Raw genomic sequence first — 19,336 nt, forward strand, 5'->3', positions numbered from 1 at the left:
GTTTGTTATATTCATTCATTTTTAAACTAAGCAATGATGGGGTGTGAATGTAGTAACCACTGAGGATATGGTGTTTGTGGTTCAAAAAAAAAAACTTTTACATTTTTAGCTTTTTGTTATGATGTACCTATGAGTGTGGATGTGCGTGCATGGTAGAGAAAGTGTGACAGAGGGCGTGTGCTTGTGTGTGTGCCTGATGCATGTTTGTGAGGGTGGTTGGTTTGTAATGAGGGTATGATTGTAATTGCTATTTGCTATACATCAACAGTATGAATGACCTGTATAGTACAAAACTCTTGAGTATATAAAAAATAAAAACAACTTGTTTAAAATATATATATTAAATTTTGTCAAATCAGCATCTTGATATGCTACAGGCAGTGGAGGTTCTGGATCAATTTCACTGAGGAGGCCGGGCTGGGGCCAGAGGTTTTGATGGGGGGGGGGGGGCACATTCAACCCAGGGCTAAAAAGACAGATTCGAAATCTTATTTGACTTTTTATTTCTTCAAACTTTGAAATTGCAGTCATAACATTACAGTGATGAGAAAAAAAACAGTATTAGGAGGGTTAAAATGTCTGCAAGCGTAACAATACGCCGTGTCCATCTGTTGAGAATATTCAAGCCAGGGGATGATATGGTACCAGCCTGCCGGGGACAAAAGTTGCAAATACACTGAAGCTAGATGTTTTACATGCATATAATTATCCAAATTTTAAAAGTCAATGTCTTATATATTGATCCTGTTAAATAAAAATTAAAATAAAAAGGGAGACTAAAAAGGTTACACACACACACGCACGCACACACACACACGCACACACACACACGCACACGGGGGGGGGGGGGGCGGAGGGGGCAGAATCAGTACTACAGGGGCACTGGCCCCCGTTGTCCCCCGCCCCAGAACCGCCACTGGCTACACGAGTGAGGTGAATGGATTTTCTCGGCAAAGTTCAAGTGCTCACGAACAAATGTAGACAGATTTGTGGATAACATTTAAGAGAAATAGACCTTTTGTGTGCTGGATGTTTGAGATCAGCTCATGAAAAATGGTAGTTGAAAAGTGTTGCTTTTTATATTTGTGTTCAGTATATAAAATGTAGCCTCGAAATGTGAAATATTTTTTGTCTTTGTTTGAATCGAATTAATTTATCTTTTTACGGGGTTGTCACCTGAATTGATGTGTTGAGTGATATTCCCATTCATGTAATGTATTTTAGAATATATGCATCGTTCAGTTTACAATTTTCTTTTTTACACGGAACATACTTAAAGAGGGCAAAGTTTCCGGGAAACATTTAAGCAACCCAACTTCCGGTCCACATGCTACCCGAGGCTTCTCCGACGTACTAGATTTATCCAACGTTTAGTTGACAAAAAATATATATATTGATCTGTATTTGTTTTGCTAAACATGAAGCTTCTTACGCATAACATGCTGACTTCCCATGTCAAGGGCGTCACCAATGGATACCCGCTGCTCATCAAGGTAAAAAAATAAAATAAATAAAAACAACAACGTGAACCGAAAACGGAGCTAACTGCTAACATTAGACGCCACTTGTTTAACGAACGGATTCTGAGCTTTGCGATAGTGGGAGAACGTCTGCCTCTCAGTTACGAAGTTCTGAATTCGAATCGCTGCTCCGACCTCCCTTTCCCACATTCCAAAACGTGAATCTCCACTTCATTCAAGAATCTAAATTGGTCTTTGAGTGAACGTTCCTGCTGCTATAGGCTGCAGCTTAACTATGACCCGAATGAGGACAAGTGCTAGTAAAAGGTAAACAAACAAACAAACGGAATAATGGATTTCATTTAATTTGGCGGCGTCATCAGATGACGACTTGTTGCATTTGGAGACTCACAGGAAACACAGGTGGAGGTATATTAATTTAAAGCGTACGGGATTGTTTTTCTTTTACATATTATTGTGGTAGACTTGGTCGACTTTATTCCCCCGCCCTATTAAACATTAAACAAAGAGTATTGCACATATTGTATGTAACCAAACAATCGCACTTTTCTTTACCAAAGTCTACTAGGTTGAGGTTAACACAATAGGAAATGCCATAGACAGGCTAGCAGTATTGCAATACTGTTGTAATAAACCTTTCAGAAACATACAGTATATTAGAACACAAATGGTAGTTATACAGGCAGAGCATACATTGCTTATCGGCATGTATTTATCCGCTGAAAGAAAAAACTAATATTACAGCAGTGTGCAACAGTTGTATACAGTATATTAGAACACAAATGGTAGTTATACATGCAGAGCATACATTGCTTATCGGCATGTATTTATCCGCTGGGAAAAAAAAGACTAATATTACAGCAGTGTGCAACAGTCGTATACATGGGTAATTTAGATAAACCTTCTGCCATCTAGTGGAACAGCATTTAATTATTCTGACAGCAGCACAGGTGTCGGGAATCACAACCCACGTATATACAGTATGTACATATATAAGCCATTAAAATGTCCATTTTTCATTAATATGTCCCCTTTAAGTGCTCATAATTTCCATTGGCAGGCTACGGAGGTGAAGGTGAACGAGGTAGACTTTAATGCTCAATTTGTCAGCCGCATGATCCCCAAGCTGGAGTGGAGCGCTCTCCTCCAAGCTGCGGATGAGGTGAAGACGAGTCAGAAATTGGACACAGAGTATGAAAACATTACATATAATTTGGGCTGATGTTTGCTTCCGTAGTTGGGTCAGCGACAAGACTTGCCCAGTGAACTGGTGGCTGACTTTGAGAACAATGAGGAGTTCCTCAAGAAGGTGCACCGAGTTCTCTTGGAGGTGTGTACTCTCTTGTCTATTGTCTATGATTGCTTCAAAACCCTTTATTTTTTGTGTCGTGAAATAGAAGCGCTTAATTTTATATTGATTTGCATTATTTCTCACCATAATAGATGTGGCAAAGTGAAGCAGTGTGTGAAAATGGCTTTTTTCCCACACTTTAAAAGCCAGATGCTATTGGATTTAGACTGAACAATTGTGCAATGTTGCCTTTATACAAAATGGTACTACAAAACTACTGGTTACTCTAAAATGGTTCAATGAATTTGTTGTTTACGATGATACTAATGCAGTGTGTTATACCGTAGACGAATTCCTTGTGTGTTCTACATACTTGGCCAATAAAGATGATTCTGATTCTGATTTATTAGGCTCGTTTGTTCTTTGACCACCCTTAAATTGTTTTTCCCCAATTAAATTGTGGTGCGCGCACCTTGGCCACAGAGGCGCGTTTTAATACAAGTACTGTATACAGGCACAAATAAAGAGTTTCACGACTCACTAAGAAAGTCTTTTATTTGAGGGATGCACACTCATACTTAAAATAATTAGTAAACATAGATGCAAAAATCTAAACAAGCACCGAATCAATTTATATACGTTTCTAACGTTTGTATGAGTGTTAACATTTGCAGACGTTTGTAACATTGTTACTGTGATAATTTAGTATGGAAATATACTGTTATGGGAGTAACCGTTTGTAATTATTTGTCCTAAAAATACATATATTGTGTCTGTTTCCCAATTATGTTAGCGTGAATTCCAGGCATTTGCTATTTAAATTTAATTTGTTGCTGTTTGAAGTTCAGTCAACTGGCTTGCTTGGTTTATTGGCAGATCGGCCACATCCCACATGGCGGCCACACTGACGTGTCGCATCAACTTCCATGTCCTTTCCCATTATTGCTGTTGATTTCTTATTGAGGTGTAGCGACCTCTAGTGGTGACTGTGCGAGTCACGCGTGTGTTTCCACAGGTGGAGGTGATTGAAGGCTGTTTGCAGTGTCCTGAATCGGGGCGACAGTTCCCCATATCCAAAGGGATCCCCAACATGCTGCTCAATGAAGACGAGTTGTAGACACCGAAAAAGGAGGTTGGACTGTGGGTTGAATTAACGCCAAGAGATGATCAGATAATTCATTTTTACTTTTTGCCAGCAAAATGGCCCCTAAATGGCGATTGAAACACATGTTTTATCTGTATTTATTTTTGTACCCTTTTTTCCCTCTTTTCAATAAACCCTGCTAAGATTCCCTTGACAGCCAGAAGTGGAGTTAGGTTTTTGTGGCCAATGAGGATTCACTTTATTATAGCTGTGGGCGAATGTTGACATGCACACGTGTGCATGTCTAACAGACAGTGAGTGAACGTCTGTGTGTGTGTTTGTGTATGTGCGTAAGCTAGTGAATGTAGGTGTGTGTGTCTCAGAGATTTACTTGAGGAAAATTAAGACAGTTACTGTGAGTGGGTGACAGACTGTGAATGTATGTATCAAGGAGTGACTTGACAGAATGTGAATGAGTGAATGACTATTCGTGTGGGTGTGCCTGTGAGAATAAATGTGTGTGGCCGGGTGTATGTGAGTGAGTAATTTTGAGTGTAACTGAGGGCATTGAGTTTGTGAGAGAGTGTGTTTGAGTGGCAAAGTGTGAGTGCCTGAGTTTGAGTGAGTGAGTGTGACTGTGAGTGAATGTAACAGCATGTTTGAATGTATGGCCGATTGTGAGCCTGTGTAAGCGTTCATGTGTAACAATGTCAGTGAGTGAGTGAAGGTGATAGTCATATGATTATGACTGAAATTCTTCTAGAGTTTGTGTGTGACAAAAGTGTGTGAGTGTGACTCAAGAGTGAATGTACGGGAGTCCCAAAATGAGTAAATGCCAGTGAATTTGAGAGCTCATGTGTGACTGAATAAATGTGACAGTATTTATCAGTGTGACCTTGTGCAGAGTGCCCTCGAGCCCTTGTGTGTGATCAAGGAGTGCATGTGTGCTCATGAGTGAGTGTGAACTGAGAGTTCAACTGAGTGTGTGTTACGGGTGCGTTCACATCTGTGTCTTTGTGAAAGTGTGTGTGAAAGAGTTTATGTGAATGGCAAAAGGCATGAGTGTGCATCTGTGTGACCTTGAGAGGGAGAGGGAGAGAGAGTGGATGGATAAGTGTGAGAGTGTAAGTGACTGTGACTATGTAAGAGTCCATGTGAGTGTGACAAAGTATGTGAAAATGAGTGACTTTATGTGAGAGTATGTGTGCGCATGTGAAAGTGAATGCTACGAAGTTGAGAGTACGTGATAGTGTGTGTAAATGAGTGACCATGTGGTGTACTGTGTGTGTGATTGTAGAGAGCACAGAGGTCCAGATGACGTGGCAGCGGCCTGTCTATATTTGGCTCGGCGGGGGGAAAAAAATGCAGCAGACAGGCTGGAAATTGTTTTTCACCATTCTCCCCTTTTTTTTCCTTTTTCATTTTTAAGCGAAAGCAGAACACCATACCTAAACATCCCACGCCACCCCACCTGCTTTGGTTTCTTTTGAGCACAACTACTATGCCAAGTTGTCTCCAACTTTAGCGAGGCAAGTCGAAACAGACGCAGGAAATGACATTCGTTTTAAAAAACAAAACAAACAAAAAGGAAAGTGGGAGTGGGTGCGTGTGCCGCGACTCAAACCCCAGAGGCAGGCTGTGTCCTACCTTTCTTTCCTTCTACTTAAAGCAATTACAGGCCTGTGCCCACAACTATAATGACAGTATGATGCGATGGCAGCAGAGTACCAATAAAAGCCACCCATGACAGATTAACAGTGCTGTGCAAGTTCTGAACTGTAATTAACAACGAGATGGCTGGAAGATAAAGTGGCCTCCTGAGTGATGTCAAATGCAAAGAGATGTTTTGAGCTGCTGCTTTGAAGCGGCTGCAGTCAACTAATGCTTTTTAATTCTACAGTTTTTATTTAGTTCCGCATTTTTTGGGGGGAAGGGGATGGTGGGTAATGAGAATTACTTTTTTTGTCTGCAATGTAGTCATAATATAGTCTGGACTGTCGACCAGCCAAGTGCTGTCAATGCACACAATCCTACGGAGCCACGAATTTGACAAGGAAGGAGAAAAAGAAACCTTTGCGTTCCCTCGCCAAAAAAATAAATAAAATAAATCAGTTTTCTCACAAAGATTTGCATTCCCTCGCAACTTTTTTGTTTTTTGCAAGTGGAACGTATTTATTTTTTAATTTAATTTAATTTCTTTATTGATTGTACCGTATTACTTACAATGTACCAGTATATCATCCACCCATCATTAATTTTTAAAGAAATACATTGAAGTTCTTTGTTATTGTCATGTAGTCAACTGTGGAAAAATCCGGTGTTCATTGTAGTATTGTGTAGGACAACTGCACTAATATTAGCTGCTAATTGTTCTGCTGGTTGGCACGGATATCCCTTTCATCAGTTTTAAAATTTCAATTAAGCAATATATATGTTATGTCTTCATTTGAACTAAATGTCAACTATACCAATGATCATTTTTTTTTAAACATTTGATTAAAACTTGGCTTTAATGATGCTATCACATCCGCATGCTAACCTGGTGGCTAGCTTCTTTTTCCGCTTTTCAGAAAAGTTGAGATTGTGTTATTTGTACAATTTTGTATGGCACAAATGTGAAAGGCCTCTCTATTAATCTTTTTTTTGTAGAATTGCGTATATGTGGTTTTTTCATGATTACAATATGACTGAAAAAGCTAAGCTAAGCCACCTGTTTTGCCCTCTTATATACTTGCGAATGAAACTCACTGCTAACTGTCAACTTCAGCCTCCATTTACCGGCCACTTGAGGATTGTTGTTATTTTTAGAATAAACTCAATGTATTCCTAACTCTGTGTGTTTGTGCGCCCACTTTGGTGAGAGTGAAATGGCTCTTATCCACAAGTCACACTCCCTTCCCCTTTCGGTAGCAGCCCGCCTCCCAACTTCCCACACACATCGGCCGCTACCCCAGGCCAGCCCCGCCTCCCGCTCTTACTCGTCGGCTGCGTGGCTCAGTCGGCTCGGCTCGTGATGGAGCTCCATCCCGCAGCAGGTCTGCACGCACACCAGCGGACCCCGCTTGATCTCCCCTAAAAGCGGCCCCTCCGCCACAAGGACTTCTTTCATTCATCTTTCAACTTCTGCTTTTTTTTCTTACTCTCCATGTTTGTTCGAGGGGGCACGACTACCATTGGTTTTACGACATAAAACAGCACGTTTCCCTGGTTGTTTAGCGACGTTTTCTGTAGCGAGGATAATAAGAGCTTTTGTGATAGTTTTTAAAGGGGGAGTAATAAGAGCCTTTTGGAGAGTAACACGATTTTCTTGGAGCGTAATACGAGCTTTTTGGGTCGTTAAACACACCGCTGGTAGGTTCATCGAGTTAGCTATGTGGCCCCTTTGGCCCCACCGACGTGCTTGTCTGAGGTGAGGGGACATAACGACGTGAGCTGCCAGGTGAGGTGATTTTATCATGGGCTGAGTTCTTTTTATTCCCCGAAGGCTGGGCACTGGAGGACTGCACACATTTTTTTGATTAATTACTTTCTATGATCTCAATTGTGAGTGATGATTGATCATTTTCTGGGAGTTCGTGCAAGCCTAGATTAACTTGTTCCAGGCAAGTTGTACATTTTTTGAAGCACTGGTGTTGAGTCATAAGTCGTTAAACACCTATTACTTTTTTTCAATGACAGCTGTAACTTTTTTGCGGTTTCATGATTAAGTTACCGTGTGTAATTGTCGCTTTGTGATTTGTCGTTGAGTCTAGCCTCCTTTTTTAAATGTGCTTTTTGGGAGAAGTATTTGTTTATCGTGGTGGCTTTAACTCTGACGTACGCGTTCACGACCAGGGTTTAGTATTGCCTTTTCGTTGCAGTCTCCCTTCCCTTTTGGAGTTTTTTTTCACCCCACAGTCTCACTGCCCCCTCGGCCGTTCAGGGACTCTCTCTCCCCCAGCCTCTCTTCGGACAATGTGGCTGTCTCGTTTGGCTCTGCTGCTCCTTCTCCGGCTGTCCGTCGCGCTGGTCAAGGGCATCAACACTTGCGCCTTCATCAATTTGGACGAGCAGAAGTCGCGGCGCATCGAGGCGGTGCGCGGGCAGATTCTCAGCAAGCTGCGCATCCAGAGCCCGCCGGAAGACGACGACGAGGCGGGGGCGGCGGCGGCCGGCAACGGCGGCGCGGTCCCCGCGGAGGTCATGTTGCTGTACAACAGCACTCGGGAGCTGCTGAAGGAGAGAGCGCGTCTCGCCGACTCGACGTGCGAGCGGGAAAGCAGCGAGGAGGACTACTACGCAAAAGAAGTGCAGAGGATTGACATGCTGCCCCAGCGCACCCAAACTAGTGAGTCAATTTTGTTCAAATCATGAATTATTGTTCTCTTTCTATGCTAGCGACTTATAGTGACAGATCGAACAGTTATAAATGCTCTTCCGCTAGATCGCAAACGGTCCACTTCACTTGCGTATCCACTTCAGTGTGTCCAAATCCAGAAAACAGGTGATCCGTGAAGTTCACAATGTGAGGCCTGTGGGAACTTTGACATCAATTTCAGTCTACAGCAGGGGGCGGTGCTGCATAAAATGGTAGCCTCAATGTATGGTTGAAAACGGGTGGTTATTCCTTTTAATTCTTTTTAACTAATGATTCATTAAGCTGCAAGAATATTCCTTTTTTAAGGTGAAAAATATACAATTGACCACTGCTATTCGTGGGGAACGGGGATTGAATGCAACCGAATGTTAAAAACGTCCGGATAATTGGCACACTTGAATAATTGCCATGAAGGAAAAGAAAGTAGAACAAAATATGTGAATGAGTGTATATGTGTTGGGGGTGGGGGAGCGGAAGGGGCAAATTAAAAAAATATACAGTATATTTATTTTGCAAAGGCCGAACTGTGATTATGTGAAGGTCCATTGTATGCTGGTCAGTATTATTTATATTGTCTGTCTATGTTTTGCGGCACCCTTTGTGCTCAGATATAATTGTGTTAAAGGATCATAACTATGGCAATATAAATTCTAATTTCATTAGCTCGTCTAAGGCGTTTTGCACTGCACGTAAGCATTAAGATAGCTTTCATAATTTATGTGTTTTGGTGAAACACATAACATGTAATCCCCAACAATAAACAGGGATCACCAACCTTTTTGAAACTGAGACCTACCGGTACTTCTTGGGTATTGACTAATGCACATATGGGCTGCCACATTGATACACACTTATAAAATAGCACATTTGCTGTAATTCCTTTTATGATAAATTGTATGAAGATACTAATCGGGTTAATTATGTGTGAATTATCAACACTTGAGTAGGAAAGAGATAAATATCAATATGCAACACTTTATTTCTATAAAGCTCTGTTAGTGTTTACATTTTCAAATGACACCGTCTGCAACATTGTTGGAAATTGCAATATCTCATTATCGGTAGGCTATTTTTAGAACAGGACCGTAGGCTACTTGTGTGGTATCTGTGGGCTACCTGGTGCCCCCTAGCATCATATTGCTGACACCCACTGTATGTCTTCAACTAGCTAAATCATTAGTTTTCTGGCCACTTGTTGCTAGGCAGAATTCGTGCAGCACAATTCTACAGCATAGGCCCTGCCCATTAGGCTGGATTGCACGAAGAGGAAGTCACCCAAACACCGCAAGTGTTATGAGTCCATTTTAAACCTTATTTCTGAAATGGACTCGGACAATAGCGGAAAAACTTTGATTTGGTGAATGACCCTTGAACTCAACTTGCCGCAAAAAAAAATTGTGAGCCTTGGCATTTTTAATCCATCAGCAACATTTTTAAGAGCCACCTCAACAAAACAGGTGCTGGGAAAGGAGAGACTGAATAAAAACGTTCACACGACAATAAGGGGTGATTTTCAGTCAAAGTATGTGCACGCCATAATTAAAAAATTGGATCAACTTTTCCTCTCTTTCTTCTTTCCAGTTCAGCGTGTTTACAGTTCTTTAGTTTTGATTGGCTGCAACAATTTGTACTTTGGCATTGTGACATCGAACCCTGCATGATTGTCCCCCCCACCCCCTCTTTCTGTCTGTACTGCAAACCTGAATGTGGTTATACCGTTATACCGTAAAGGGGACTTATTATACATATACAAATGAAATCCGTTCCCAAAATTAAGTGTCTGAATAACATTTCAATGGCACGCTTTTGTCAAAATACGCCAAGGTTCGGGTCCTCACCCTGTGTCCTTAAGCGGTGGATTCATGCCAGCATTCGTTACCTCAGCGACACGCTAGCGGGTGGATATTTATTGAGCCCCGAGACTGAAAAAGCAACTGCCAACTGCATAAGTGCATGCAAGTCTCCATAATGACAGCATCGGCACTTGACCACCAAGCTGCTAAGTCAAACTCATCAATTAGTGCAGTGGTAGCAAATATTTGGACGCAAGCAATTCAATGGAAAGGAGTTGTCTTCATAAGATACTGAAGCTAATCTTTACAGTTTACAGTTAATCTAGACAGTGAATGCTCATTTATCACAGGGGTTACGTTCCAAAAAGAACCCGCGAGAAGCGAAATACGTGAAGTAGTCAGCGTAACTGCTCTGAAAGTTTTTTTTTCTTAGTTTAGAAAGATTTGACTAGTCGACCATTTTTCAGCAGCTTTTATTGTCCACACATGACAAAAATATACAATTACACAATGTACAACATACCCACACTGATCGCCACAAAATAAAACACACATTTAGTCACGGCGACATCCCGTTTCACCTTCTAAACAGGAATTTAGGAGTAATTAGTAGAAATTGAAGTTCTTGTCGTCTACACCTTACGCTTTCCTCAAACTGTCGTAACTCCTAAAATCGACATTAACCACTTCTTGCCACTCAATGCAACCCTCAAATATAACAGCAGGCGGCACAATAACCTAAATAAATGTGTAGTCTTTAGCAAATAACATACATTGTGGATTTGCCATCATGTAGGTACATTGTTAACAAGACCTTGAACTTAGAATCACGACAGTTATAGTCACCTTTATTTTTTAAATAAATATTACACAATACAATGCTGTAGTATAGAATGAAACCAAAGATCAAAACCTGCTTTTGTTGCAAACGTAAACCTGGCAAGCTGTACAGAGACGAGGTGCATAGACTTTTGACATTGGTCGACAGATTGTTAGCCTATCAGGATTCAGACCATAATGCACTATTAAATTTTTTTTTTTTAAATGCACTGTAAAAATCTGTGAAACAGCAAAGCTGTGAACCGCGTTATAGTGATGGTTCACTGTATATTATTTTAGTCAGAGTGAGTTTCCCTTCTAACCAGACAAACATATTCTTTATCCTCGCCAAAAACATCTGATATTACTGTTTGTTTGTTTTTAATGGCATTTCCATTCATTTCAGTGGGTGAAAAACCACATCATATCCCAATGGATATCTCCAGGATATTCCACGACCCAACTAGATGTAAATGCAATCGTAGTAACCAAAACGAACAGATGTCAAAACCAAATCGCCCAGGGATATGGCCGACAGATAAGATATACATCTAACGTGTATATGTATAATGTATAATTAAGCAACATATCATTTCATTCTATATATGGCGAAGATAATAGCAGACAAAAAAAACATTCTAACATCGAACTGAAGGGGCATTTGTGCGAATTATATTTAAACTGTATTTGTGCCCTACCCTTGATTTAGGCACACGTGTGGCATCAAGGTTGCAAAGTCACTGACTGTGTGTCTGCTTTCTCCAGACATCACGTCACCGGTGGACGTGCGACTGAAATGTTAAGAAATGCCAGGCTATGAATGAAAGAAACACGCACACTGTCATCGGAGGAATATTTTGGTTATGTAATCGCGGCACTGCGTCCAGTTTGACAATGGCCGAAGCTGCGCAAGGCGTTGACTTACTTTCCAAACCTCTCATTTTGATTTCCATCACCACTCATTACGGACTGTTTCGTGACTTGAACAACAGCTGAAACGCTCTGCATGAGTGAGCAGGAAGGCGCATAGCATTGTAATTGTGTCATTTTATTTCCCCCCTACAGACGCGGTGCAGCCGTTGCCACTGGACCCGCATTACAGGAGCGTCCTGTTTGACGTGAGCAGTGTGGACCTGACGAACAGCACGCTGGTCAAGGCTGAGTTCAGGATCTTCCGAGCCCCCAACCCGCAGGCCCGGGCCTCTGAGCAGAGAGTGGAGATCTATCAGGTTAGGACTATCCTCTGTCTTGTGTTTGTAAAGGCCAAACAGACCTTTTTAATGCGCTTTATTTTTATTTTTTGTAAAGGGGTTCCACATGTGTCGTAAAAGAAATAGATTACCGGTACATTTATACTGTGTCATTTTGTCTAACAGTAAATGTGAATATGTCCACAATCTGCTATGTGAAATATGTTAACGAGCTCCGGGCAAATATTTCACACCTCTCGCAGAATTCTCTGAGAAGCAAGTCACCTTTATTTGAATGCCTCCTGTTTTTGTTGTTGTTGTTTTTTTTAAGTTTATGGGCATATAAGTTTAGCATGTGTTATTTTGGTCTATTTGAGTAAACGAGGTTCCTTTGCCACAGTGGAAACGAGCACTCAAAAGGAACGCAGACCTGTGCCAAGTAATAACACTTTACCCGGAGAGTCCAGGAGCTGCAACCCACATTTTATGCTTTCTTCTTAACCCTTTCCACCGAGGCTTGTGGAAATGCATTTTTGCACACTCCTGCACATTTCATAAACTCAACGATTCATAGAAAATAATAGAATGAAACTGTTAAAGGATTATAATTTTTTTTCTGATCGCTTTAGCACATTTTTCTTTTGAGTCTTGGCTACCTTGACAAAACTCTTCAAACAAATAAGAAAACCTTTCACCCAAATAACAAAAATTGTAAAAATTGTATTTTTGGATAAAAAAATTAACCCAGGGTGGCCCGGTGGTTTACTATTTAGAGTGGAGGTGTAGGGTGCAGGGTTTGATTCTGGCTCTGCCCTTCTTGTGTGGAGTTTGCATGTTCTCCCAGTGCTTGGACGGGTTTTCTCCGGGTGCTCCGGTTTCCTCCCACATTCCAAAAACATGCATGGCAGGCTGATTGAACACTCCAAATTGTCCCTAGGTGTCAGAATGAGCACGGATGGTTGTTTGTCTATGTGTGCCCTGCAATTGGCTGGCAACCAGTTCAGGGTGTACCCCGCTTATTGCCCGAAGACAGCTGGGATAGCCTCCAGCATGCCCGCAACCCTTGTGCTGATAAGCTGATTAGAAAATGGATGGATGTATGTATTCAAATCGGTCACTACGAGGAGCAAAATCTCAATGTCGATGTGTGTGTGTTGCATCAGCTTCTGAAGCCAGATGAGGAGAGCACGTCCACGCAGCGCTACATCGACTCTCGCACCGTTCAGCCGCGGGCGAGGGGTGCCTGGATCTCCGTGGACGTCACAGAAACCGTCAAAGACTGGGTGTCGGAGCCAGGTCGGCGTCATTTCTCCTCTCACGTAGGAACACTCACATAGTGTTCTTCTCACGTGTGGCCTTTCCTTCTCTCACCGGTGACAGAAAACAATCTGGGGTTGAAAGTGGGCGTCCATTGTCCATGCTGTACCTTCGTCCCCGCCACCAACAATATTGTGCCCAACAAGAGCGAGGAACTGGAGGCTCTCTTTGCAGGTTGGCTGCCGTTTTATCCACAAAAATCTGCCTCCATGAACATAATGAGGTTTTGATTGACACACGCTGGTGTTAATGTCGTAATAGCGGCGCAATAGTGGTTAGCACTTCTGCCTCACAGTTTTGAGGTTTGGGATTTGACTCTTGAATTCCAGCCTTCCTGTGGGGAATTTGAATACTTTGCCAAAGTTTGCATAGGTTTTCTTCCTCCTTCATTATGAAAACACGCAGGCTCGGTTTATTGACGAAAATAAATGGATTATGGTTATAGTTGGCGGCCCGGTACTCCAGTGGTTAGCACGTCGACTTCACAGTGCAGAGGTACCGGGTTCAATTCCAGCTCCGGCTTCGCTGTGTGGGGTTTGTATGTTTCCCCCGGGCCTGCGTGGATTTTTTACGGGTACTCCGGTTTCCTCCCACTTTCCAAAAACATGCATGACAGTCTGATTGAACATTCAAAATTGTCCCAAGGTGTGAGTATGAGCGTGGATGGTTGTTCGTCTCTCTGTGTGCCAGCCGTCAATATGATGCAGTACTCTTGCGCACCACCGCAAACTCCAGCCACAATAATAATTAGGTCGATCAATGAACACCTCTCTGACAGCGTCAATCCAAACTTATAAATGGAAAAAGCGGTCGTCCTTTTTTGTGTGCATGGACCATAAAAGTTGTTCAAGAAAACATAACGTTCCGAAAATCAGTTAAGTGCTAGTACAACAGGAAATGTGCCAGTCACCAAATGATTACGTGATTCAGGGTCACACCACCCTGCTAAAGAAGGCCTCACTGTTCTCCCACACACACTGCCGATACTATTGAGCAACTCGCGACCAGGCCCCAAATGGCCACCCTCTACTCCCAATTTACACTTGCCTCAATGCCCCCCCCTTTACGTCAATAAAAATAAATAAATCAATGTTTGATTCTGCAGTAAGACAACCAAGGGTCTTGTTTTGACCCAACTCCCCCTAACGGCTACAAACGCACGAATAAACATTTGAAATTGGCCGTGACGGTCGTAGCATGCTAACACCTGCTAATTAGCCAAATGACGAGATGACGAGGGTGTTGTCAGTCTCGCACGGACTCATGAAGTGAAATATTTGACACGTTTAAGAGACCTGCCTCGACGTGTTTGAATAGATTCATTACGGGCGGTTGGGGAACGTAGTGAGCTCAACTTGAGAAATGATTCTCTTTCACACCGGGACTATTTTGGGAGCGGCCATTTTATTTGTGATCCGTCATGGTCAAATCTGTTGCATAATTACAGGTCAAATAAACAGAAGTGTTTCGACAATCACGGTAATAAAATGGCCACCATTCCGAAGAGGCAAATACCGTGCCGAGTGGTTCGCCCACAGCAGCTGACAAAAGATTTGGGGGCTGCAATTCATGATTATTTCAATCATTGATTAATCTGTCGATGATATTTTTGATGGACCATATAAAAAGAATTCAAAATAATTTCCAGCCCTTTATTAATAAGAGGACATTTCAAATCGACTTTGCAGAAAATGTCAACTCATCATTCAAATATTGGTTTGGTCTTAAAAAATGTGAATTGTTGTTTTCCAAAGTAAAAAGCAGATGTTTGCAAAAGCTATTTTGATTTAAAAAAAAAACAAGGTAATCCGTTTGCTTTCTTTTCTGCACAGATGCTGAAATTCTGAAGATTTTTTTTTCGAAACGATTACTCAATTATCATCAAAATACTTCTAATTAAATAATTAATTAGTTAATTAATTCGATCATGGATTACTTGTTGTTTAACTGATGCGCCTCTAAAAAGATTGACTTGGTTGGCTAATTGCAGTTCCCCCCTTGAAGCTCCTCTTGAGATCACAACAAATATGGGTTTGAACAAACACATACACACAAACACACAAACACGTCAGCCAAAATTTGAACCCAGAAACTCAAGAATGGGAGGTCACAGCGTGTTGCCCATCATCTCGATTGTTTTAGTTCAAAATTATGAAGGGACAAAGTGGCACTCAACGTGGGTTGTCTTTTTTGGAGTAGGCGTGGACGACGAGCAGCTGCGCCAGCTCAAGAAGCAGAGCCAGGTGAAAGGTCAGGCGGATTTCAGCAGCAAGACGCCTCACCTCATCCTCACCCTGCTGCCCAGCGACCGAGTGGACAACCCGACCAAGAGGAACCGCAAAAAGAGGGCGGCGGCCACAGACGCTGCCACCTGCTCGCGGTATGACTGCACTCGAAGTAACACATATGCCTCAACAAGGTTATTTTAGGGAAAGAAAACGAACGAAATCAGCAAAAGTAACATTTTTGTTGATGAAATCAAATTTAAATGAATATGCTTTTCACAAAACGAACACAACATGCAATTACATTTTACGTTGACAAAGCTAACTCAAAGTAATTGGAGCTAAAATTCCTCGAAAATTTCATGGTTGTTAATTAATGTAATGCATAAGCTTTTCTCTCTCTCTCTCTGTACAAGTACACACAATACAGTATAACTTATCAAAATGGACTAAAAAGTGACTGTTGGGACAATTGTGTGTAAGTACTAAGAATGGTGTCCCAGTGTTTAGACTACTGCGTGTTTGATTTAGTCTAGTTGACACTCTCTGGCAGCCTCGCATTGTCATTACCATTTTCTTTTGTCATTTTCCCATGACCCAACTTTTCTGTGTGTGCGTGTGTTAGTGGTTCCGAGTCGGGCTGCTGCCTACGCTCGCTCTACATTGACTTCCGGCGCGACCTCAACTGGAAGTGGATCCATGAACCCAAAGGTTACAAGGCCAACTTCTGCGCCGGCAACTGTCCTTACCTCTGGAGCGCCAACAACCACTACAACATGGTGAGCTTCTGCAGTAACACCGGTCACACTGGTTTCAAGTAAAGGCAACACGTTAGACGACTGTTTGATGTGAGCACCAAATAATCACTGTAGTGTCTGCTTGGTATGTGTGTGTGTGTGTGTGTGTGTGTGCGTGTGTGTGTGTGTGTGTGTGTGTGTGTTAGCGTGTGTCAAATGGTCAGACTTAGGTGACGTGCGCTGACACAATGAACTCCACATGCATGCTTTGCGGCTGCTGGTTTACCTCAGCCTTGTACAGTAAATGTCCTGTCACCTCGTATGGCCTCCATAAACATAAAGAAACAGAACAACACGCCGTGTGGTTCGCAGGGAAGCACACGCAGCTAAAACAACGTGGCACTGGGAACTCTAATACAAAGTATACATTCACCGGACTCTATATACAACTAGCAAATATTATAATACTAAGTGTGTGGGGGAGAAAAATGTTGAAATATTGCCCTTGTTTGTGTGTGTGTGTGTCAGATCCTGCCACTGTACAACAAGCTGAACCCTGAAGCGTCGGCGTCGCCCTGCTGCGTCCCCCAGGACTTGGAGCCCCTCACCATCATGTACTTCATCGGGCGCAGCCCCCGTGTGGAGCAGCTCTCCAACATGGTGGTCAAGTCCTGCAAGTGTCGCTAGAAACCAACACCCCCCTGACCCCTCCCCATTCCGAACTCTCCATTTGAGACTGTAAATAAGTTCACATCCATACAGTGCTTATGGAAAGTATTCACAGCACTTCACTTAGTCCACATTTTATGTTCTACTTTAATTCACCCCCCCTCCCCCCGCCTTCAAACCTCTAAGTGAAGCAGTGACTATTTTCCGAATGCATGCTGTAATAAACTTTGACTGTTCTTCCACATACGTCTCTTAGCAAAGGATTGTTTTATGTCCACTGTTCCTTGTGACTGTTTGTACTGTAGCTAGACAAGAGAAAGAAAAAGAAAGAGAGGAGCCGTGTCCATGCGAGCGGGCCGAGGGCCTGCCATCTCGCTGCGGTCCGCGCCTCAAATGTGCCATGGCGTAAACAGGATGCAGATTTTTCACAAAAAGGCATCCATTTGAAACGCCTTCTCCTGCTCCTCCTCTGTTGCTGCTTCTGGGATTTGTGGCGGGAGCAGAGAGCGAGAGATGCCCTTTTGAGAGCCAGACGTGGGACGGACGACGGGGCGGAATTTGTCTGGAAGGTGGCGGTTTGCAGCCCCGGCGCACTTCCGAGCGTTTTTTACGGTCTGGCAGCCTAATGACGCTGACGTGCTTCTTTTCTTTTTTTCTGCATTCATTATCTTACTGATGGTTATGCCTTGTGGTTGACCTTCTCGATGTCTCGAACATACACACACAAAGTATTCTGTACTTGTTGACCACACTTGAAATTGTGCAAATAAAAAAAAATATTTCCGGGGTTGACTTTTAAATATAGACTCTGGTATGCCAGTGGTTTCGTTTTTGTGAGGTCATGCGTGATTGTATTGCGATGGCTGCACTTCCGCTGTCCAGTCAAGGAAGTATCAAGACAGTCAACGGTGGTCAAGAGTGTTTTGTAAGTTATGCAACTGGAAAAATGCTTTTTTTGACTCGGCATTAAATAGACACATCCGCTTTTTCAAACCACAAGTCTAAAAATGTCTCCTCAAAAATTACATAAGAAACACTTCTGTGTGTGATTTAAAGCATGCTCAATCGTACTCGCTTCTTAATATATCTTAAGCCTCATTGAATGTTAAACAGAAGCACAGGAATTTCATTTATATTTTCTCAAAAACTTACGCAGGCTCTGAAATATTATTTTCTGCCTAACTTCCCAGTAAGCAAAATTGGTCTGGCCCAGCTCTGGGGAAACACGGCACGTACACTTGGCCCACATACCTCAATGAATGACGGTCCTGCGGTGGCCCACGTCTGGCATCTATGATAACCCGAACCCCCGAACTCCTAAACCCTAATGCTGAACTCTAACCCCAAACCGTAACACCTACCCTGACACGAACCCCTAATACTAACCCTAACACTATCACTAACTGTTAACCCTAACCCCTGACCCCTAACCCTAACACCAAACACGAACCCCCTAAATTTAACCCCTCAACCCTGACCCTAACTACTAACACTAACCCTAATCCCTAAACCCTAATCCTAACACGAACCCCAAAGTAGAACACCTAACCCTCAACCCTAAACCCTAACTCTAACTCGAACCTTAACCCGAACCCTAAATGTAACCACTAACCCTAACCCCTAATCCTAACCCTAACCTCAAATACAAACCCTAACCCCTAACCATAACCATAATCCGAACCCCCTAACCCCTAACTGTAACACCTAACCTAACCCCTAACCCTATCACTAACCATTAACACTAATCCCCTAACCCTAACCCGAACATCCTAAACCATAACCCCTAATCCTAACCCGAACCCCGAAGCAGAACACCTAACCCGAACCCCTAGACCTAAACCCTAACTCGAACCCTAACCCTAAATGTAACCACTAACCCTAACCCTTAACCTCAAACCATAACACCTAACCTACCCCCTAACCTTATCACTAACCATTAACACTAACCCCCTAACCCTAGCACTAACCCACAACCCGAACCCCTCAACCCGAACCCCCAAACCCATGGTGTCAAACATACAGCCCGCGGGCCGGAATCGGCCCACAAGGAGGTTTGATCCGGCCCTCGGGATAATTTAAAAGTGAAAAAAAATCCATTAGACATAGAATGAATATTTTAAATATGCAATTCGTGGATTATCCGCTAGGGGGCACACTGTTTTGATCACAGTAGAAGACAACATTGTTTTGATCGGGGAAGACAACAGCAGTCTCAGTCTGTCACAGAGATAGACGCAATGCAGCAAATGATATGAAAGCGCCAATCAATGCTTCTTGAGACCAAAACTAAAGAAAGAGATGAGGTTTTGGTGATTCATAGCACAGTATGGTATCATGTTAATGGTTCACTAACCCCCTAACCCTAACCCCTAG

At 42.6% G+C, this 19,336-nt stretch overlaps 2 protein-coding genes across 3 annotated transcripts; both read left to right on the forward strand.

Annotated features, from left to right (window-relative positions):
• Nucleotides 1-1,288: 1,288 nt before the first annotated feature.
• Nucleotides 1,289-4,070, forward strand: trmt112 (tRNA methyltransferase activator subunit 11-2). The gene is made up of 4 exons (XM_052053920.1): nt 1,289-1,493; nt 2,542-2,643; nt 2,719-2,811; nt 3,788-4,070. The coding sequence occupies exons 1-4, from the start codon at nt 1,419-1,421 to the stop codon at nt 3,887-3,889; spliced, it is 372 nt and encodes a 123-aa protein (XP_051909880.1). The 5' UTR covers nt 1,289-1,418; the 3' UTR covers nt 3,890-4,070.
• Nucleotides 4,071-4,225: 155 nt separating this feature from the next.
• tgfb5 (transforming growth factor, beta 5) lies at nt 4,226-17,763 on the forward strand. 2 transcript variants are annotated; one of them, XM_052048692.1, is made up of 8 exons: nt 4,226-7,295; nt 7,797-8,183; nt 11,891-12,054; nt 13,179-13,311; nt 13,396-13,506; nt 15,532-15,712; nt 16,183-16,336; nt 16,823-17,763. In XM_052048692.1, exons 2-8 carry the CDS (start codon nt 7,811-7,813, stop codon nt 16,979-16,981), a joined length of 1,275 nt encoding a protein of 424 aa, XP_051904652.1. In that variant the 5' UTR covers nt 4,226-7,295; nt 7,797-7,810; the 3' UTR covers nt 16,982-17,763. The 2 variants fall into 2 exon arrangements, with proteins under 2 accessions (XP_051904652.1, XP_051904582.1); XM_052048622.1 differs by having other exon boundaries at nt 4,226-8,183.
• The last annotated feature ends 1,573 nt before the right edge of the window (nt 17,764-19,336 follow it).

This window comes from Hippocampus zosterae, chromosome 1, assembly GCF_025434085.1.
Source record: "Hippocampus zosterae strain Florida chromosome 1, ASM2543408v3, whole genome shotgun sequence".
Lineage (NCBI taxonomy): Eukaryota > Metazoa > Chordata > Actinopteri > Syngnathiformes > Syngnathidae > Hippocampus > Hippocampus zosterae.

Coding starts and splice junctions, on each gene's coding strand:
- trmt112 (XM_052053920.1), top strand. CDS start 1,419: ATGAAGCTTCTTACGCATAACATGCTGACTTCCCATGTCAAGGGCGTC. Junction 1,494..2,541: donor GATACCCGCTGCTCATCAAG/GTAAAAAAATAA, acceptor TTCCATTGGCAG/GCTACGGAGGTGAAGGTGAA. Junction 2,812..3,787: donor TGCACCGAGTTCTCTTGGAG/GTGTGTACTCTC, acceptor GTGTTTCCACAG/GTGGAGGTGATTGAAGGCTG.
- tgfb5 (XM_052048622.1), top strand. CDS start 7,622: ATGTGCTTTTTGGGAGAAGTATTTGTTTATCGTGGTGGCTTTAACTCT. Junction 8,184..11,890: donor GCCCCAGCGCACCCAAACTA/GTGAGTCAATTT, acceptor TCCCCCCTACAG/ACGCGGTGCAGCCGTTGCCA. Junction 13,312..13,395: donor AGACTGGGTGTCGGAGCCAG/GTCGGCGTCATT, acceptor CACCGGTGACAG/AAAACAATCTGGGGTTGAAA.